The 22,974-nt window shown below is 36.7% G+C and overlaps 1 protein-coding gene across 25 annotated transcripts in view; it reads left to right on the top strand.

The window, feature by feature from the left end:
- Nucleotides 1–22,974, top strand: part of PARD3 (par-3 family cell polarity regulator) — a 724,129-nt gene that overhangs the window by 439,356 nt on the left and 261,799 nt on the right. For 15 of the 25 annotated variants that reach the window (XR_002828697.1, XM_023752233.1, XM_023752234.1 and 12 more), the window contains 3 exons: nt 28–179; nt 1,248–1,292; nt 6,952–7,179. Coding sequence is in view for 24 of the 25 variants with exons in the window: in XM_023752233.1 (XP_023608001.1) it covers nt 28–179; nt 1,248–1,292; nt 6,952–7,179 (425 nt within the window). In the remaining variant the exon portion in view is untranslated. The remainder of the gene's footprint in view (nt 1–27; nt 180–1,247; nt 1,293–6,951; nt 7,180–22,974) is intronic. The other 10 variants (XM_023752244.1, XM_023752231.1, XM_023752235.1 and 7 more) reach the window with 4 other exon arrangements.

Below are 22,974 nucleotides of genomic sequence, written 5' to 3'. Positions count from 1 at the left end.
TTATGTTTTTCTTTCTTTTCACACCAGCTCTTTGAGTCCAGATGTTGATCCAGTTCTTGCTTTTCAACGAGAAGGATTTGGACGCCAGAGTATGTCAGAAAAACGCACAAAGCAATTTTCAGATGCCAGTCAATTGGATATCGTTAAAACACGAAAATCAAAAAGCATGGATTTAGGTAGTGAGTACAGTCTCCATGAATCTTTATCTAAATAGATGCTTTCATATTAAAATTGATGGTCCCAAATACATGTTGTTTACTTGGAGCAATAGAGAAAATAAATGTGAAATGTGATAATTTGGCAAAAATTAATTTTTCTCTGAGTTTGAGATAAAAATATTTCTAATAAATGGCATGTTTATATAATGTGCAATATGTTAATATTTATGTTTTCTGATGAGAAAAGAAACAAACACATGTGCATATCATACATGAAAAGATATATTCATGTATCTTTATTTGAAGCAATGAAATGTTTTAACACTGGCTGTTTAAAACCAATTTCATTGAAATAATATTTGTTTGGTTTTGGCATTCTGAACTAAAAGAAAAAAGTTTTGGAGAAAAATCATTATCTCAATCCATGTCTAGAATTTGGGTACTTCATATTTTCCTTTTAATGCTATTCTTTAAGGTTTATTTAATAGAAACTCTCATGTGTTGATAAGAAAGGCATTTAATTGAATAATAATTTGAGAGATTATTGTAGAAAGTATTTGAAGCAAATGAGAGCAGGAAAATAACCATAGTTATTCAATCAAACACCAATCAGGTAGTGTCTCTTTTTAAATTCTAATCTACCAAAACAAACAAACAAACAAACAAATAAATAAAATAATCATGCCTGTAAACTGATTGAATGATTTTTAAACCCTTTTTTAATCAACTGTAACTTATTTATGCTGTTCCTTGGTGGCTTTTTATACTTCAAGACTAAAAGCATTAATTTAAATTAATTAAATTTTACATGCATAAAAGAAAAATTTGGCAATACATTGCTTTGGCTAATTATGATATGCTAACATAAATAACATTACATGTCTGTGAAATGAAATGACTGGCATATTGCATGGAGACACTGCTTCCCCCCGCCCTTTTGATTATATATATATTTGCTTGAGTTTTCATATTATTTGCATGAAATATTACCTAAGAATTATCACATAACTGAAAAGATCTGGGAATGGTTGAAGCATGTTGGGCTGTGGGACTAACTGGGCTAACCATTATACATTTACCTTTTAACAGTAGCTGACGAGACTAAACTCAGTACAGTGGATGACCAGAAAGCAGGTAAGAATGGACCATTAAACTGTTGCCATAGAAACTGTGGTCCAAGGAGCTTATCATAATTATAGAGCTGCCAATCATATTGTATGTACACATAAATATTTCAGTCTTGCATGGATGTTTTCATTGTAGGAAATCAAATTATACAAGAAGAAAAAGTTTCTGTTAGGAGAAATTTATCAGTGTAGTACATCTAAATGGAAATGTAAGTTAGTGCTTCAAAAATGCTTAAACAATCTAGATTTTTTAAATTATATTTGTGTAAGAATATGTTTTGTAACAATTTAAGAAAAATCAAAATCCTGAAGACATGATCTCTTGGGTAGATTCTTGTTTTTAAGTTATTTCTTTTGCCTAGATTAACATCCAAGAAGTATTTTCAAAGTGGTGACTTTTATTTGAAGGGTAATAATAGCACAAGTATAAATATTTGTCATTGAAGGACAATGTCTAGTAATTGCTATCATTATTCACTCAGAAAACCTTTTTTTTTCTAATGCAAGAATTAGCTCATAGTTACCTGACATTGAAATTAGACTGTATGCCGAAACCGGTTTGGCTCAGTGGATAGAGCGTCGGCCTGCGGACTCAAGGGTCCTGGGTTCGATTCCGGTCAAGGGCATGTACCTGGGTTGCGGGCACATCCCCAGTGGGAGATGTGCAGGAGGCAGCTGATCGATGTTTCTCTCTCATCGATGTTTCTAACTCTCTATCTCTCTCCCTTCCTCTCTGTAAAAAATCAATAAAATATATTAAAAAAAAAAAAAGAAATTAGACTGTATAATGTATATTGCTCCTTATCTTAACTTTGTGAACCTGTTTAAAAGTTTTTGTGCTCTAGCCGGTTTGGCTCAGTGGATAGAGCTTTGGCCTGCAGACCAAAGGGTCCCAGGTGTGATTCTGGTCACATGATTGTAGGCTCCTCCCCGGCCCAGGCCCTGGTTATGGTGCATACAGGAAGCAACCAATCAGTGTTTCTCTCTGTCTTTCCCTCTCTCTTCCACTCTCTCTAAAAATCAATGGAAAAATATCCTCAGGTGAGGATTAATCCTATATAATAAAGAGGTAATAACATCCCCCAAGGGGTCCCAGATTGGAGAGGGTGCAGGCTGGGCTGAGGAAACCCCCCCCCCCCCAAGTGCATGAATTTCGTGCACTGGGCCTCTAGTAAATAAATAAATAAAATAATAAATGTTTTTGTTGTTGTTTTGTTTTGTTAACTATTTAGGATAACTTCAAAATGCTGTCTAAATTATTCCATAGAAACAATTGGTTATATTGAACTGGGATTTTGCATTATAGTATATTTTACTTTTTATGTTATTTTATGAAAATAATAAAAGGAAAGTTTTTATTTACAATTAAAGTAATGTGCTTTGTACAATTGAGAATAGTGTTTTAATTATTTTAGGTCCAGTATGATGTAGCAATTATACCACTTACCACTAATTAGGTTCAATTCACCTTTTTAAACCTATAGTAGTAATTGGTTTGAAAATGTGTATCCCACATATATATGTAAAGATGATTGTGAATTGGAGTTTTCACAATCTGTAGATTAAAAGATAGATTGTAAAAATTATATCCAATAAATCATGGATTCACTGTAGTGCAAAGCAATTGACTATAGCCTCAGCTGTTAGTAAGTAGTTTTTTCTCTTATCAAACAAAATTCATTTAAATTTTGAACTAAGGTGAAAGAAAATCATTTTTGATAGTTTCCATATGTAAAATAATTTTTAGTTTTTGGAGATATTATTTTATAGTGTTTTTAGGAAGTAACTTCTGTCCAAATTAATGTTCATAAAAACCAAAGTGAAAAAATTCAATAAAGAATATGAATTTTTACATTATGACAATTAGGTAAAGTAAAGGAAAATACTTAATTTAAACAACTCACTACTACTAAAAAAGAATAGAACAATTCATTGTGATTAAAATATAATGATATTCAGATTTTAACTGGAAACATTAAATAACTTTCATGGTGAGAAGTGAAATTTTATCACCTTAATTGAATCATGTTTATAGTGTTTTAACATCCTAGATATAAAGAGCTTTTTTTCTCTTTATTTACTACTAGAGGCCCGGTGCACAAAAATTTGTGCACTCGGGGGGGGGGGGGGTCCTTCAGCCCGGCCTGTGCCCATTCACAGTCCAGGACCCCTTGGGGGATGTCCACCTGTCAACTTAGGCCCACTCCCCAGGGGATCAGGCCTAAGCTTGCAGTCAGACATCCTTCTGGCAGCCAGGGAGCCCTCGGGGGATGTACAACTAAAGGCTTAGGCCCCCAAGGGATCAGGTCTAAACCGTTAGTTGGACATTCTTAGTGCTGGATGGAGGTGGGAGAAGCTCCTTCCACCACCATTGCGCTGGCCAGCCATGAGCCAGCTTCTGGCTGAGTGGCACTCCCCATATGGAAGTGCACTGACCACCAGGGGGCAGCTCCTGCATTGAGCGTCTGCCCCCTGGTGGCCAGTGCGCATCATAGCAACTGGTCATTCTGCCGTTCAGTCAATGTGCATATTAGCCTTTTATTATTATTATGTAGGATGTGCAGACCATCCTACAAATTAAATTGGAAAAACTTGGGCTGGGGCAAAAAATAAAATTATTATATAGACAACAAATTTTCAGTTATTTTTCTCATTTCACTTCACTTGAATTTTTAAGATTATCATGATTTTATAGTTTAGTCCAGAGTTTTTTGGTAGAGTCATAGTGGCATTTTTAGCATAGATTGTCTGTCTAGCCATAAGCCTTTTATAATGAAAACTAAATTCCATTTCTCTTTGCCCGTGCAAAAGACATTCTATACTTGTTCTTCAGCAAGAGGGGCAGGAATAGAAAACGAGACCTAGGGAAAACAGTGTGATTATTATTTTCATTTAGTTCATGGAATTACGGGTTTTGTGATATTTGGGAGGTAAATTTACTTTTTAAAAGAAAAGAGAGGACAGGAATTAGAAGATAATTGGGTTGCTAACAGTTTAATCCTTGAATAGAAAAAATAAAGTATCCTAACGGACTAAAAGATTTATATAAGGAGCTTTAAATATTATTTAAAAACGAAAAGATAATTGATTTTTTTGTGTTTTGTAAATACCACTAATTCTTTGCCCATACTTTAATAAGAAACAAATTTTCAATTTTCCTTACTAGTAAATGTGGAATTTTTAATATTAGGGATCTCACTAACCCTCATCCAGGAATTTAAACACATTAGTTAACTAAACCTTTGTTAAAGTTTCTTTGACAAATATAATACTTAGGTGAATAATAACAATTTTACAGATCAAGAATCAGCAAGCTCTTTCTGTAAAAGACCAGATAGTAAATATTTACAGAGGCCATTATAGCAGTTACTTAATTCTGATGTAACATAAAGCAGCTATAAAATATATGTAAACAAACAGGCAAGGTTTGTTTCAAAATTTTTTTCCAGATTTGGCCCCAGATCTACTGATCCCTGTTATAGATTCACAAATTATAGATGCTTTGTTTTTATAATATTTTATTGTGAAAATATTTAACCATATATTAATATAGAGACAGTAGTTCATTGATCTGTCATATATCCCATACACACCATTGATAATTATCAACATTTTGTTAAAATGTTATTCTACAGTATAACCTCTGATTTACACTTACAAAATATCTATTGCTTGTTTAGTTATACTTTGTTTTGCTTCCCAGATTTGCCTGCATTTATGTATTTTTTAAATTTATTTTTTGTTAACTATCACCCAAGGATATTTCTTCCAAGTTTTTATTTTTTATTTATTTTCTTTTTTAAATTTATCTTTATTGTTGAAAGTATTACAGATGTCCCCTTTGTTTTCTTTTCCCATTGACCCTCTCAACCCCACACCAGCCCCTCCCAGGCCTTCACTACACAATTGTCTGTGTCCATGGGCTATGCATACATGCATATAAGTTCCCCAGTTAATCTCTCCCCCCATCCACACCTTCCCTCTGAAGTTTTTGTCTGTTCTATGCTTGTATGTTGCTGGATCTATAAATGTTCATCAGTTTATTTTGTGCATTTTTTGAAGCCAAGAAATCACCAAATATTTGCTTTATTCATTTTGGTTCCTTGATTTCTTAATTTTTTGTTCAGTTACTTGGAACAAAATTTGTTTCCATCCTGTGACATAGCTTTTATGGGTATTTAGAACACAAACTTGTCAAAAGTTATACTAATGTTATCAAGAGAAAAAGTATTATTGATCATTCCGGAAAGAAATAGTTTATGTGAATTTTTGTCATAAAATAATCTATATATATATGCAAACCTACATTGAGAAAGTTAAATAAATCATCTTTTTCTTCCCAGGCACAATAATTATGGGATAATATTTCTTCATTGGAATCATCTGTCTGTCTTTTTGCCTGTTACATTTTTAACATATTTAAACTTAAAATTGCCATCTCTTTGTGAAAATTAAGTGAAGATGTAATGTAAATGAATCTTAAAAAGATAATTCTTGTTTTGACTCTCTGAATTTAATTTTTACTCAGCTTTACACTCTGAGCCATAAAAAGCCTATGTCATCACCATATGTCTTTTAGTAATACCTTACCAAAGCTACTCCTGAATTATTAATCAATCGAGAGTCTGATGACCCATGTAGAGACAAACTAGTCTCTCCCACCTGCCCATTTGTTTGCATGAGTTTTTCTAATCATGTACGTGAAGAACTAATTTGTAACTTGGATTTCCCAGGTGGTAGTACAAAGCAGGTACTTCAGTAATCTAGAGCCTAAATTTATCTACTTTTAAGCCCCAGGTTAGACAGTGATGGATGACACTTGCTTACCTAGTTAAAGAAATCTGTTTTGATTGCCTCCTAAAGCATGGTGCTCTTGGTGTTATCTCAGGCCTTTCTGCCCTCGATCTCAAGAAATAGGGTCAAATTGTGAATTCTCTGAGTTCTTCCCTCCATCTTACTGAAAAGTTTTTTGGTAATTGGTTAGCACTTATTTCTCGAGGAGATATTATTTCCAGGCCTGGAAGTCTTAACTCCTCATGTCAGCTCTTCAGTCTCTCCTTTGTTACCTCTATCTAGGGAGAGCCCTTATGTAATTTGTTTCTGTTCAAGTCTTGTATTGATTCTTTCCATGGAATGTTAATACTGCCCAGAACGAGGTTTCAGCCTGGTGTCAGGGTGCCCTAATGGTATCGGTGACATGTAGTCTTTTGTGCTCTCTTTAAGTATGAGTTGTGAACATGCACTGTACTTGATGGAGCTCATTGATATGAAAGTGTAACTTCTGTTAAAAATTCGAAATATATTTCCAAATTTTGAACTATCAAAAACTAATTTCAATGAAGTTAAAAAGAGTACTCTTGGTTGCTTACCTCAGCCTTCTCATTATTTGTGCTCTACTAGTGAGCCTTTGGGTTATTCTGGTTCTTTTAGATTATTTATATAACTAGGAGCAGATGATTTAACAAAAATTTCACTTGGGCTAAAAATGGAAATTAATAACTTAAAGCTTAAAGTTTTACCTCATGAAAATAAAGAAAATAGACAAAATTTAATATATATTTGGGAAAAATAAAAATGACTTAATTTTTTCCTTAATTTATAAATGTTCAGGAAGATAAATTCCACCACTAATTCTAATTAACATTTTATTTTTGTAACCCTCCAAGGTTCCCCCAGCAGAGATGTGGGACCTTCCCTAGGTCTGAAGAAGTCAAGCTCATTAGAAAGTCTTCAGACAGCAGTTGCTGAGGTGACTTTGAATGGGGATATTCCTTTCCATCGCCCACGACCTCGGATAATCAGAGGAAGGGGGTGCAATGAGAGCTTCAGAGCTGCCATTGACAAGTCTTACGATAAACCCACAGTGGATGATGATGATGAAGGCATGGAGACATGTAAGTTTATAATGTAAGAAAGAAAAGCAGTTGCAAATAGCTCGATAAAGCAGCAGTTTTTTAAAGTGTACCTCAGGGAACCCTGGGGTTCACAGTACCCTTCACAGGGAGGTCTAAACTACTTTCATAATAAGAAGTTATCTTTTTATTTATTTATTATTTTTTTATATTTTATTGATTTTTCACAGAGAGAAAGGGAGAGAGATAGAGAGTCAGAAACATCGATGAGAGAGAAACATCGATCAGCTGCCTCCTGCACACTCCCCACTGGGGATGTGCCCGCAACCAAGGTACATGCCCCTGACCAGAATCGAACCTGGGACCCTTCAGTCCACAGGCTGATGCTCTATCCACTGAGCCAAACCGGCCAGGGCAATCTTTTTATTCTTATTCTCTCACAACTATACAGTGGGGTTTTCTAGAGGCAACATGTCATGTGACATTGTGGTAGAATGAATGCACATCAGATAGAAAAATCTTGTCTTTTCAGCCAGGTTTTAATGAGATTTGCTAAAATATAAAACAGTGCCACTGTTCTCACTATTATTTTTGGAAAAAGAGGTATTTTTTGTAAAAATATAATTTCTGTTAACATGAAATTTTATTTTTATAAAGTAATTAGTATTTTTAAGCTTTCTGTTTTAATTCAGTCAATATTGATAATACATAATATTTTTATTTTGACTTCTTAATAATTTTTAGGATCATAAAGGTATATTGAGACCAAAATGTTTGAAAACCACTGCAACAGAGTATATGTATAATGTGATGTCTTCAATGACTATATTAATAATCTATGATTTTAAAAACATTTTTGTTTTATTTTTATGAATTTCCCATGCTTTCCTTGAACTAAACTAGCAAGATATTTTTATGAGTGTGTATTTCCAAATCGCAAAGTATTTTAAGCCAAGACAATTAAAAGTCAAAGGTTAATATGAATGAGCAATATGTTTTCCATCATATATTGAGAAAAAATTAACATTTATAAATATGTACAATCGTATGCCTCAGGGAGTTATCAAACATTTATGGTATAAATATAACCATTCAATTTAAAAGTAAGAGAAGAACTCTACTAGTTTACATAGAAGAGAAAGGGCTTAGGAGTTTTAATAGTAAAAACTATTGATTAGCTTATACTGTTCATAACTACTAATTTACATTGTAAGAAAAGTTGGAGACACCACATCTTGAAGGTAAAGCAAAGACCAGAGATAATTCAAGTGGATTGCAAACTACTTACAATTTAATGTTTGGATGGAATTCATTCTCATACATATATAAGGAAAATTGTGGTGAGGAGGAAGAGTTTTTTGTTTTGTTTTTTAATTTAAATTCTTTATTGTTTAAAGTATTATATGAGTCTCCTTTTTCCTCCATTGACCTCTCCCCCGCCACTCCCACCTATAAGCACAAGCCCTCACCCCGCCCCCCCCTACTGTCTGTGTCCATTGGTTTTGCTCATATGCATGCATGTAAGTACTTTGGTTGATCTCTTACCCCCTCATCCCCCAGCCTTCCCTCAGGTTGGACAGTCTGTTCGATGCTTCTGTGTCTCTGGTTCTATTTTTTTTCATCAGTTTATATTGTTCATTATATTCCACAAATGAGTGAGATCATGTGATATTCATCTTTCTCTGACTGGCTTATTTCACTTAGCATAATGCTCTCCAGTTCCATCCATGCTGTTGCAAATGGTAAGAATTCCTTCTTTTTTACAGCAGCGTAGTATTCCATTATGTAGATGTACCACAGTTTTCTAATCCACTCATCTGCTGATGGACACTTAGGCTGTTTCCAAATCTTAGCTATTGTAAATTGTGCTGCTATGAACATAGGGGTGCATATATCCTTTCTGACTGGTGTTTCTGGTTTCTTGGGATATATTCCTAGAAGTGGGATCAATAGGTAAAATGGGAGTTCCATTTTTAATTTTTTGAGGAAATGCCATACTGTTTTCCACAGTGGCTGCACCAGTCTGCATTCCCACCAGCAGTGCACGAGTGTTCCTTTTTCTCCACATCCTCTCCAGCACTTGTCGTTTGTTGATTTGTTGATGATAGCCATTCTGACAGGTGTGAGATGGTACCTCATTGTTTTGATTTGCATCTCTCGGATGATCAGTGACTTTGAACATGTTTTCGTATGTCTCTTTGCTTTCTGTATGTCTTCTTTCAAAAAGTATCTATTTAGGTCCTTTGCCCATTTTTTGATTGGGTTGTTTCTCTTCCTTTTGTTAAGTTGTATGAATTCCCTATAAATTTTGGAGATTAAACCCTTATCAAAGATAACATTGGCAAATATGTTCTCCCATGCAGTGGGTTTTCTTGTTGTTTTGTTGATGGTTTCTTTTGCTGTGCAGAGCTTTTTATTTTGATGTAGTCCCATTTGTTTAGTTTCTCCTTTGTTTCCATTGCCCTAGGAGCTGTATCAGTAAAAATATTGCTACAACATATGTCTGCTATTTTGCAGCCTGTGGAGTCTTCCAAGATTTTTATGGTTTCCCTTTATCCATTTTGAGTTTATTTTTGTGTATGGTGTAAGTTGGTGGTCTAGTTTCTTTTTTTGCAAGTATCTGTCCAATTTTCTCAACACCATTTATTAAAGAGACTGTCTTGACTCCATTGTATGCTCTTGCCTTCTTTGTCAAATATTAATTGAGCATAATGGCTTAGGTTGGGTTCTGGGTTCTCTGTTCTGTTCTGTTCCACTGGTCTGTATGTCTGTTCTTGTGCCAGTACCGGGCAGTTTTGAGAACAGTCGCTTTGTAATATAGCTTGATATCTGGTATTATGATCCCTCCAACTTTGTTCTTCTTTCTCAGTATTGCTGCAGCTATTCGGGGTCTTTTTTTACTCCAGATGAATTTTTGGAGAGTTTGTTCTGGGTCTTTGAAATATGCCATTGGTATTTTAATGGAGATTGCATGGAATCTATAGATTGCTTGGGGTAATATAGACATTTTAATGATGTTGATTCTACCAATCCATGAACATGGTATATTCTTCCATTTGTTTATGTCTTCCTCTATCTCTTTTTAAAGTGTCCTGTAATTTTCTGAGTACAGGCCCTTTACCTCCTTGGTTAAATTTATTCCTAGGTATCTTAATTTTTTGTTGTAATTGTAAATGGGATTGTTTTTTTAGTTTCTCTTTCTTTGAGTTCATTATTGGTGTATAAAAAAGCCATAGATTTCTGGGTGTTCCTGCTACATTGCCGAATTCATTTATTAAGTCTAGTAGTTTTTTGATAGAGCCTTTATGGTTTTTGATGTACAATATCATGCCATCTGCGAATAATGACAATCTTACTTCTTCGTTTCCAATTTGGATGCCTTTTATTTCTTCTTCTTTCTGATCGCTATGGCTAGTGCTTCTAGTACCTTGTCAAACAGAAGTTGTGAAAGAGGACATCCCTGTCTTGTTACTGTTCTTAGGAGAAATATTTTTAGTTTTTGCCCATTGAGTATGATGTTGGCTGTAGGTTTGTCGTATAAGGCTTTTATTATGTTGAGGTATGATCCCTCTTTTCCCACTTTGCTGAGAGTTTTTATCAGAAAAGGGTGTTGGATTTTGTCAAATGCCTTTTCTGCATCAATTGATATGATTATGTGATTTTTGTCTTTCAGTTGTTTATGTGATGTATCACGTTTATTGATTGGCGAATATTGTACCAGCCTTGCATCCCTGGTATAAATCCCACTTGGTCATCGTGTATGATCTTTCTAATGCAATGCTGGATCCGGTTTGCTAGAATTTTGTTGAGGGATCTTGGCATCTATGTTCATCAGGGATATTGGCCTGTAATTCTCTTTCTTTGTAATGTCTTTATCTAGTTTGGGGGTTAGGGCAGGGGTGGGCAAACTTTTTGACTCGAGGGCCACAATGGGTTCTTAAACTGGACCGGAGGGCCGGAACAAAAGCATGGATGGAGTGTTTGTGTGAACTAATATAAATTCAAAGTAAACATCATTACATAAAAGGTTACGGTCTTTTTTTTTTTTTTAGTTTTATTCATTTCAAACGGGCCGGATCCAGCCCGCGGGCCGTAGTTTGCCCACGGCTGGGTTAGGGTAATGCTGGCTTCATAGAAAGAGCTTGGAATTGTGCCTTCCTTTTGAATATTTTGGAATAGATGGAGATGGATAGGTTTTAGTTCTTCTTTGAATGTATGGTAAAACGCCCCTGTGAAGCCATCCAGTCCAGGACTTTTGTGATTACTGTTTCAATTTCATCCGTGGTTATCAGCCTATTCAGGTTTTTTTATTCTTTCTGATTGAGTTTTGAAAGGTTGTATTTTTCTAGGAATATGTCCATTTCATTGAGGTTGTCCAGTTTGTTGGAATAGAGTTGTTTGTAGTATTTTTTTACAATCCTTTGAATGTCTGTAGGGTCTGTAGGGTCAGTTGTTACTTCACCTCTTTCATTTCTGATTTTGTTTATTTGGGTCCTCTCTCTTTGCTTCTTGGTGAGTCTGGCTAGAGGTTCATCAACCTTCTTTATCCTTTCAAAGAACCAGCTCTTGGTTTCACTGATCTTTTGTATTGTTTTGTGTTTTTTTATCTCTATGTCATTTATTTCTCCTCTGATCTTTATTATTTCCTTCCTTCTGGTTACTCTGGGCTTTCCTTGTTGCTTTCTTGCTAATTCTTTAAGTTGCAAGGTTAAATAATTTATTACCATTTTTTCTTCTTCTTCTTCTTTTTTTTTTTTTTTTTTTTTTTTTTACAGGTAGGCCTGTAGAACTATGAACTTCCCTCTCAGAACTGCTTTCATTGTATCCATAGATTTTGGGTTGTTGTGTTTTCATTGTCATTTGTTTCCAAGATGGTTTTTTATTTCTTCTTTGATCTCTTTTGTAGCCCAATCATTGTTTAATAGCATGCTATTTAGCCTCCAAGTGTTTTATTTTTTCTTCATTGTTTTTATTGTAGTTGATTTCTAATTTTATGCCATTGTGATCTGAGAAGATGCTTGTTATGATTTCTGTCTTCTTGAATTTAAAGAGACTTTGCCTGTGTCCTAATATGTGGTCTATCTTTGAAAATGTCCCATGTGTACTGGAGAAGAAGGTATATTCTGTAGCTTTTTGGTGAAATGTTCTGAAGATGTCAATTAAGTCCTTCTGATCTAGTGAATCATTTAGGATTGCTGTTTCTTTTCTGATTTTTTGTTTAGAGGATTTTTCCAGTGGTGCCAATGGGGTATTAAAGTCCCCTACTATGACTGTATTGCTGTCGATCTCTCTCTTGATATCTTCCAGAAGTTTTTTTTATGTATTTGGGTGCTCCTGCTTTGAGTACATATATGTTTACGAGAGTTATATCCTCTTATTGAATTGCTCCCTTTAGTATTATGAAGTGGCCTTCCTTATTTCTTGTTATGACCTTTACTTTGAGGTCTATTTTGTCAGATATAAGTATTGCTATCCCAACTTTTTCTCATTATCATTTGACTAAAAAATTGTTTTCCATGCCTTCACTATCAGTCTGTGTGAATCCTTTGTTCTGAGGTGGGTCTCTTGTAGACAGCAAATATATGGGTCATGTTTTCTTATCCATTCAGCTACCCTATGTCTTTTGATTGGGGCATTTAATCCATTTACATTTAATATTATTATTGATAGGTACTTGTTTGTCACCATTTTAATTCTTTATGCTTGTATTCCTTCTTGCCTTTTTATTTCTTCTTTTTACAGCAGTCCCTTTAGCATTTCTTGCATTGCTGGCTTGGTGGTAATAATCTCTTTTAAAAAAACCCAACATGTTTTGTCCTAGCTGGTTTGGTTCAGTGGATAGAGCATCAGCCTGCAGACTGAAGGGTCTCGGGTTCGATGCCAGTCAAGGACACATGCCCGGGTTCTGGGCTCGATCCCCAGTGGGGGTTGTGCAGGAGGCAGCTGATTGGTGATTCTTTCTCATCGTTGATGTTTCTCTCTCTCTTTCCCTCTCCCTTCCTCTCTGAAATCATTAAAAAATATCAAACAAACAAAAAAACACATTTTTATTGATTTTAGAGAGAGAAGGAGGGAGAGGGAGATAGAAACATCAATGTGGAGGAAACATTGATTGCTTGCCTCCTGTATGCCCACTACTGGGGATCAAGCCTGCAACCCAGGCATGTGCCCTCACCTGAAATCCAACCGACAGCCTCTTGGTGCATGGGTCAGTTCTCAATCAACTGAGCCACACTGACTGGACAAGGAAGAAGAGTTTTCAATAAAAATCACATTCTTGATTTTGAAGATGGTGGCATAGGTAAACAAACACCTGTACTCGCTGCCTCCCACAACCACATCAAAATTACAACTAAAATACAGACCAACCATCATTCAGAACCACTGGAAAGCTGGCTGAATGGAAGTCCTGCAACTAGAGAAGTAAAGAAGAAAGCACACCGAGACTGGTAGGAGGTATTGAGGCACAGAATGGGCTGGTCCAGTACTCACGTGTGCTGCTTTTTTAATCAGGAGGGATATCATCTCTGCGGAGGCTGCCATGAGGAGCAAGGGGTCTCAGCCTCACACCAGACCCCCGGCCCAGTCCCAGAGCTGGGAAGAGAAGTCCCTATGGGCAGTAAGAACTATGGGCTATAAAAACCAGTGTGGATTGGGGCTCAGTGACACAGAGGCTGCTGGAGACCCAGTTGTTCCTCTTAAAAGGCCAGCACCACAAACTGAACTTACAAGATCCTGTTTCCTCTGAGCTCCAGAACCAGGGCAAGGCTCTTGGGAACACAGACACATATAAGCAGGAACTAGGTTGTGTAGCATTGAGGCAGGAATTCGGTGCGACAGCTTTCTCCCAGATGGAGGTGTTTGCAGGGATCATTGTTCCTGTGCTGGGACCCCATGGTCGCAGGGCTGACTGGCAGGCTTTTCTGTTTGCTCCACCCTGGTGATTCCCTAAGACATCACCTCCTCCACCCTGGTGATTCCCTAAGACATCACCTCATCCAGTTTACAACCCCACCCATGCTGTGTGCAGCGGCTTTTGCATATGAATGGCCTGTCCTTGCCCAGGCTAAAATCTCTCAAGCAAGCTGCATCTGGGTCAGGGAGCCCCAAACCTATCAATAAAACACCCAAGACCCGAAACCAGCACCAGCCTGCCTTGCTTCATAGCTGGGCCTCATCTGGGCACTTTCAAACACAATATAAAGAGGAGGAATCTGCAGATCTCTCTGTAGCTCCTGCTGGGTAGCCCCAGGCAGTGGCTGGCTTTGCACCTCCCTGGACACCCTAGAGTCAGTGTACCTAGTGGTCAGTGTCAGACCATACCAGATTACAATTCTACACATCCGTAAGTGACACAATCAAGGAACAGACTCTGTGAGCACTAAAGCCCCTCTGAAGCAAGTTGTGCTCCACAGGGGTGTTTTGCACAGCAGTTTTTCCACTGTAGTCACAACTGGTCCTTACAGCCAATTGGCCTAGAGGTCAGTTCCTCCCAGTGACACCAACAGCAATCACATCTCAACTACAACAAGACTGTGCTCACAGCCCACAGAGGGGTATACCTAGATCTCCCAGCTCAGGTGACTAGGGAGGCTGAGCCACTGGGCCCTATAGAACACCTACTAAACAAGGCCATTCTACCAACTCAAGGAGACATAGCAGCTCTACCCAATACATAGAAACAAACACAGGGAAGCAATCAAAATGCAGAGACAAAGAAACATGTCACAAGTGAAAGAAATGGAAGAAAGAAAACTACTGGATATAGAGTTCAAAACCACGATTATAAGGTTAATCAAGAATCTTCTACAGACCTTCAAAAAAATGGAAAAGGACCATTCAGAAATTAAGAATACACTGACTAAAATAAAGAATAATATACAGAGATTCAACAGTAGAGTAGAGGATTCCGAGAATCAAATTAATGATTTGAAATATAAGGAAGCAAAAAACACCCAACCAGAAGAACAAAAAGAAAAAAGAATCCTAAAATATGAAGATAGTGTAAGGAGCCTTTGAGACAACTTCAAGTGTACCAACATTTGCATTATGGGGATACCAGAAGAAGAGAGAGAGCAAGATATTGAAAACCTATTTTGAAGAAATAATGGCAGAAAACTTACTCTACCTGGTGAAAGAAATAGACTTACAAGTCCAGGAAGCACAAGAGAGTCCCAAACAAGAGGAACCCAAAGAGGACCACACCAAGACACATCATAATTAAAATGCCCAGGGCTAAAAACAAAGAGAGAATATTAAAAGTAGCAAGAAAAAGCAGTTAGTTACCTACAAGGGAATGTCCATAGACTATCAGCTGATTTCTCAACAGAAACTATGCAGGCCAGAAGGGAGTGGCAAGAAATATTCAAAGTGATTAATAACAAGGACCTACAACCAAGTTTACTCAGCAAAGCTATCATGTAGAATTGAAGGTCAGATAAAGAGCTTTACAGACAAGAAAAAGCTTAAGGAGTTGATTACTACCAAACCAGTATTATATGAAATGTTGAAGGGTATTCTTTAAGAAGAGGAAGAAGAAGAAAAAGAAAAAGATCAAAAATATGAACAATAAAATGGCAACAAATACATACCTATCAACAATTGAATCTAAAAATCAAAATAAATGAATAAGAAATCTAATGAACAGAGCAAACTGGTGAATAAAATAGAATCGGAGACATGGAAATGGAACAGACTAACGATTCTCAGATAGAAGTGGGTTAGGGGGCCGAGAAGAGATTAAACAAAGATCTTATATGCACTACCTATGGACACAGACAATAGGGTCGTGAAGGCCTGGGGCAGGGCAGGAACTGGGTAGAGGGAGGCAATGGGGGAAAAAGAGGGACATCTATAATAATCTCAACACTACAGATTAAATATATATATATATTATATATTAAATATATATAATATATTAAATATTATATATATATATATATATATGAAAAAAAATCACACTCTTAGTAGTTTCAAAGCAAAATTATATAATTTTTGCCTGTCGCATATAATGTGTTTCGGAAGATGAATATTGCTGCCATAATGTAACATGCAAAGCAAAACTCAGAAGATTGCTCCACCTCATCCCCCTCCCAATTCTCTGTCTATATCTGGACAGTTTGTGTTGTTTCTTTTTCACTTCACCCAACCAGTGATTTCAAATTTATGCAGCCTATTCTTGCTTGACGAAGAACATATTTTTTATTTTTGCTGCCTCGCCTTGTCTCCAATATCCTGAGTCATATGAGCTTTCAACCTTCTTGAGTTTTTTCCCATTGTAACCATGGTTCCTTGGCATCCTAACAAATATGACTTTTGCAGCTCTTCTAAGGCCGGAACTGTGTTATCTATAGATGTTGCCTCTGTCTCTCCTGGGTATATATTTAATAAGAGATGTAGTACTTGGCCCCTCAGTATTTGTTTTTTAAGCATCTACAATTTATGATGCTTCTGAACATGTTGTTGTTAAAATGTTATTTAAATTCCCTTGTTTAATGAAGTTTTTTCATTTATATTACTCTTTAAAATGCAACAGGGGATGAAATCTTAATTCTATAGGGACAGCCTCCAGAGCTTCCCACCAAAGTGGACATCTAAGTTTGTCCCTATATAAACTTAATTTCCTTTATAAATTGGAGATAACATATTTATGAATATTATATTAAAGCTTATTCATCCAACTATCATCAATACCAAAAAAAGTAAATAGACTAATTACAATTTCTGAGCCCAAAGTAAATTCTGGACAAGACTGGCAATGATACTTGTAACATGAGCACTTACAACTACAAAGTACCCTGTTTTCCAAAGTCTGATTTGAACAGACCAGTCTTCTGAACTTTGGATGGCAAATGAAAGGCAACTATCATACATTTCTAATATTTGCAGTTTGAATTGTTGAAATTTAATTAATAGAGTGGTGCAAACACTGACCTGGAGTTCAGATGATTTGCATCCTAGTCTACATTCTTCTAACCAGCTTGGAATTTTGGTCAAGCCATTTAAAATCCGTGAGCTTTAATGTTCTCACTTGTGAAACTGAAGATTTGGACAACTAAGTCACTGATTTTCCGGTTGTGTATGGTGACATCTGGTCAGGAGGAGCCCCTTAGTGCTTTGGGGACAATCAGGAAGCAAATGAGAGGCTAAGCAGTTGGACTCTACAAAGGCTTCATGCCTCCCTTGCTGCCACCACTTCTCTGTCTTGACAGTTGTGGGTTTTTTTAAACCACTTTTAATACATTGTGGTTCTTTATAAATTTTAATTTTAATAAAAGGTAGTTTGCTGCTATTCATAAAAATTTTGAAAAGCTCTGGTTTAGATGGTTTCTGAAGTCCCTTCTAGTTTTCCCATTTCATGATTCTATGTATACTTGTCAGTTACCTCCCTAAGTCCTGCCTGCTATCCTCTCTCACTTCTGTAAGGTCCATGAAGGACTACATCATTATGTCTATTTTATTCCTGCAGAACCAAGCACAAGGCTTGGGAAATTGTAGGATTCAGTGCATATTTGTTATATCAGTAAGTGAGCTCCTATATAACTAGCACCATTGTATGCCTGAGAGAGAAAGGGAGAGGGAGAGAGGGGCACTTTCAGAATGCAGTATATGGAATGGTCGTGACATTTTGCTGTTTCTGTTTGTGCTCCCACACTGGACCTGCATGTCACTGACCTCAATACCTCAGCAAACTTTTTTTCTTAAAAAAAAAAAAAAAATATATATATATATATCTATATATCGTATATATATATATATATATGTAATATATATATATATATAGAATATATGTCTATAATCTGTCAAGGTTTGTTTTACTGCTTGTAGTCATTAGGCTGTCACCTTCACATGTAACTAGAAAGAAAAAGGTGTTTCATGGCTCCAATCATGAGAAAGATGTCAGCTCAGCTAGCTCTTCCTTTTCCGAACCTGGCTTGTAGAGTCTCACAGCACACTTCCTGTTGCTAGGCCCTGCCAGCATCTGTGTTCCCATTTCTGGTTGTGCTCCTGCATCCCTGCCTTGCAACATGACCCTTGCCGTGTGCCCAGTGTCCTGCCATTGTCTGTGCTCTGTAGGACTCTGACAGAGTGTGCTTCCTTATAAGGTGGTATGACAGCTGCAACCACCTGTTGAAATGAAAGTGCGATCGCTATTGAAGGTTGCTTTGAAAGGACCACTGTCTGAGCAGAGCATTTTTTTGTCATCCAGGACATCTTGTAAGGATGAAGGTAGCACACCCTGGAAACATTGGGATGGGGAGGGCCAGTTGAAAAGCTGCATAAGGAGGGAGTCCAGGCTGGGTGGTGTAGGCAGACTTTGTTTTCTTCCCTTACTGAGCCCTTTTCATCTTAGGCATGGGTACCATTGATTGTTCTTGTCACTTGGGTTGTGCATCTCCCCGGTGGCTACATTTCATGGCTCTAAACAGGCTTGTCTCTTCTCAGCAGTGTTGAAATTATGGCATTGGCACAACACGGGGGGCCAAAAGACAGGGGCAGGATCCATGTGGTATCTGGTATCTGTCATCTTCTGTAACACTTACGCTCTTCCCGTGGCGATGGCAGAAGTCAGTGTTTTAATCTCTCATTTAATCCATCTGGCCTTTCCATGTTGTATGTTCGTCTGGATCAAGATGGAGCTTTGTGCCCTGGGACCCATTATCTCTAAGGTCGTAGCCATGTTTGACAGGTCAAGGCATATACAATCTGTTCCCTCTTTTATGCAAATTACATACCCTGCCTGGCTCTCAGCAAATGGCTCCCGCATCCCCCATAATTAATCAATTTCTGTTGCTCCCGAGAAAATGCATGCAATAACATTTCTTTGTTTTCTTTTTGAAAAATATGTAGTTCTGCCCTAGCTGGCTTGGCTCAGTGGATAGAGCGTCGGCCTGCGGACTGAAAGGTCCCAGGTTCGATTCCAGTCAAGGGCACATGCCAGGGTTGCAGGCTCAATGCCCAGTAGTGGGCCTCCAGGAGACAGCTGATCAATGACTCTCTCTCATCATTGATGTTTCTATCTCTCTCTCCCTCTCCCTTCCTCTCTGAAATCAATAAAAATATATTTAAAAAAAAGAAAAATATGTAGTTCTATTTTTTCTCAATTAAAAATTGGGAACTGTTTTGGTTGGGGTCAAGGAGGTGAAACACAACAAAACCCAATACTATCCTATTAATTATACCTATTGATTTTAAGATATATCTAGCTTAGAATTTTAAATGTGAAAACCCGTATACCTTAGAACATAGAGATAAATTGCTTTTGAGTACCTTACGTACTTTCTTATGGTACTTTCATTAGGAGAAAGAAAAAACATTGTTCTACAATATACATAACTTAGGTTAGCAGTATGAGATTTCAAGAAATTAAATTTACTACATTAGTAAATCAGCTAATATGATAGCTTCCTAGTGAATTACTGTTTTTTTATTAGCTACAAGATAGCATATTGCATTTGATATCTCAGATTTTCTACTCAGGGTTCTGCTCACTTCTAGCCACCTTTGATTACTACCTATTTGAGCAAAAATAATGTAAGCTAAGTCTAATTTTATGTTGAGCAGAGCCTTCAGATATAGCAAATATGTTGAAGAAATCAGGGAATAGGTATCAAAGTCAAAGAACTTTGTAAAATATTTTCTATTTGGTTATTATTTTAATGAGTATTGATGGATATTGATCTATAAAAGGTTTTTTTCTGAAATGTTAGGAAAAAGAGAACCTATTTTATCTTTTGATGTCAATTTGTATACTTAAATACCATCTGCAGTTTAAGAAAAGCAGCCTTGATTAGTTTTGGGAAGTTTTTGAATGCAGTATGTATGTTCCATTCCTTTTGCAGGTGAAAAGTAACTGAAGCTATAACGTACAGGGAAAAATCACATCTGAAGTGTATGAATTACAGACTCCTCACCTTCACCATTTTCTTGATAAGAAAAACATATTTAAATAGTTGACCAAGGTCTTACTTAGGAATTAAGTCATAGAATGCTTACCTTCTGATTCTCAGTCCTATGATTTTTCTACAATATTAAACTTCCAAATGGGAAAGACAATTACATTAAAACCACTTTAAATTAGTTAAATGTGCTTAAGTGCCTCTAAGATCTGATATTTAGCCTCTAAATTCCTGAGGGGTCAGGGGTGATTCAACCCAGTGGATAAACCAACATTGAGAAGCAGTGTAATTAAGGAACATTCTAATGCACAGTTACCATGGCACCAAAGGGTTCCATACCTGCTCAGCCTCTGGAATTAGAGTGGAGAGGGAAGTAAGGGGAGAATGTTTTCTAGAAGAGGTGTTGGCTGAGATGAGTGCTGTTACTTGAGTGTTCTTCAATAGGGTGCACGGGGAGCATCTCTGGACTGCTGCAGTTCTATTAGGTTAATGTGTATAGTGTAGGTGAAGACATAGTGAGGAATGGGATTTCACATGTAGGTGGAGAACAGATCACTGATGGCATAGTTTAAGTTATTTGTTTTACACTAAGGAAGATAAAGAGCATTTGAAGAATATCAAGTAAAAGAATATGATTGTTGGGGCCATGAGATCAAGGATGGGTTATCAAGGATGGGATGTAAGTAGCAGTGTTGGTGGCAAGATCAGTTATATGATAGTGATACAATAACCCAGGTGAGTAATGATGCTTCGCAATGCTGGAGGAAAGGGAGAAACTGCATTTACATCCTTAGCATCTCTCATACGAAGATGGATGATGATGATGTGATTTTTCTCATTAGCACTTCAAGGCTCAGAAACTTAGAATAATTATCTCATTGCATAGTCACTCCATTACCAAGCTTTCTGAAATTTCCCCCCTAATTTCACTCCTTCTGTCCAATCTAGTCCAGTTCCTCATTATATAATACTGAGGTTATGGTTAGGATCTCCTAACTGGCTCTACTGTCTTTAGATTTGCTGAGTGAGCTCTATAATCACATTTTTTAAATTTTGTTTTGTTTTCTTAATCCTCACCCAAGGATATTCATTGATTTTTTTTAGGGAGAGTGAAGGATAGAGGGAAAGACAGAGAGAAACATCGATGTGAGAGAAACACATGGTTGCCTCCTGCATGAGCCCTGGGCCTGGGCCAGGGAGGAGCCTGCAACCAAGGTATGTGCCCTTGACTGGAATTGAACCTGGGGCCCTTTGGTCTGCAGGCTGAAGCTCCATCCACTGAGCCAAACTGGCTAGGGCTATAATCACATTCTTATTCTCAGTCCCCCAAGCTTCCATGCACATTCTTGCCCAAACCATGCACTTTCAGTGAGGTGTATCTTCTTACTGCCCTCAAACTTTCCTCCTTTCATGTGTACATTAGACCTTCTTTCTTCTTCAAGGAACCTTTTTCTAAATAACCTAGTTTTTCCTTGACTTTTTTAAAAATTGATTTTTAGAGAGAGAGGAAGAGAGAGGGAGAGCAAGAAATAAACATGGATGTGAGAGTGTAACATTGATAGGCTGCCTCCTGCACAACCCCCATCAGGGACCCTGCTGCAACCTAGGTGTGTGTCCTGGCTCAGGAGACTATGCCCAACCAGCTGAGCCACACTGGCCAGGGTTCCCTTGACTTTCTAAAGCCCTAAGTGATTATATAGAATCTAGTGTCTGAAACAGTAGTACAGTAAACCCTCGATTTTGTGGATCTCGATTTAACAAACCAGATTTAAGGAACAAAATTTCTGGTCCATATGTCTAATGTGAAAATTAACACCCTGTTAATTTTAAAATGCTTTTAAACAAGATTTTCTTATAATTAAATTAACAAGTTTTTTTTTGTTATTAATTACTGTTATTTTTAACATATTTTAGCAAATAGGCCATGTGTTGGGATAAAACACTAGTAATTTTGCCGACATAAATAAATATTCCATATCTACAACTACAGTCTACATACTTAAATGTTCGGCAAATGATTAGCACGTGATCACACCACATCACACGTGGTAGTTGGTTCTGTTGTCGGTGTGATTTTCTGTAGCAGTTTTAAGGCATGCAGGCCCATGTTCTGACATGCACTAAGCCATGCCCCAGTTGTGTGCATTTGTTTACTCATGGTGACTGGTGAATGCACGCATTGTTCAGTATAAATTAAAAATTACAGTAATACATATAGAAAACTTTTCTGTAAAATTAAACTTTTCATACATACTTAATTTTAATTATACAAACGTGTCTACATAAGTAAAAATAGGTATACTAATTTGTCAATTATTTAACATATGCATTCAGAAAGCCTACTTTGTTATACAATGGACTTTCAGCTTTAATAGACTCTCCCTCCCAGAATTAGTCTCTTATATTGAGGTTTTACTATATACACTTTTTTTAATCAGGAAATTTTTGTGGGTGCCCTATATGGATTGGGTGGCATGGGATTTAAGAGCATTGGACTAGGGGGAACAGCCATTTTGAATTCTCAATAAATATCAAAATAGGGTATTGCTAACCATTTACTATTTATCACATTTGTAAATTTTTGTTATTTATTTTTTGTTTTGTTTTTCCACTTAACAAAGTCATAGCAGTGACCTGGAATGTCTTTCCTTGACACCATTACTAATATTTGTATAATGTTAAAACATAAATTTGACACCAAGCTCACTCCTTTGATAAAATAAAATTTCAGTTTCAATAGCAGGGTTATTATGAATGCTACCATTTTGATTATGTAACCAGTCAATTCTGTCTGTTGAAAAGAAAGCCTTCAGCTTCCATGTACATTATCCCCATGGACTGAAAACCATATCCATTGTGGACCATCATTGAGTATAAAAATTGGCTGGATACCAAAAGCAATTTTGCAATGATTCAGAAAATTGAGGGTGTTACCCTC

This window comes from Myotis lucifugus, unplaced genomic scaffold (genome assembly GCF_000147115.1).
Source record: "Myotis lucifugus unplaced genomic scaffold, Myoluc2.0 scaffold_29, whole genome shotgun sequence".
In the NCBI taxonomy this organism is placed as follows: domain Eukaryota; kingdom Metazoa; phylum Chordata; class Mammalia; order Chiroptera; family Vespertilionidae; genus Myotis; species Myotis lucifugus.
This window is presented reverse-complemented; position numbering and strand designations above follow the sequence as displayed.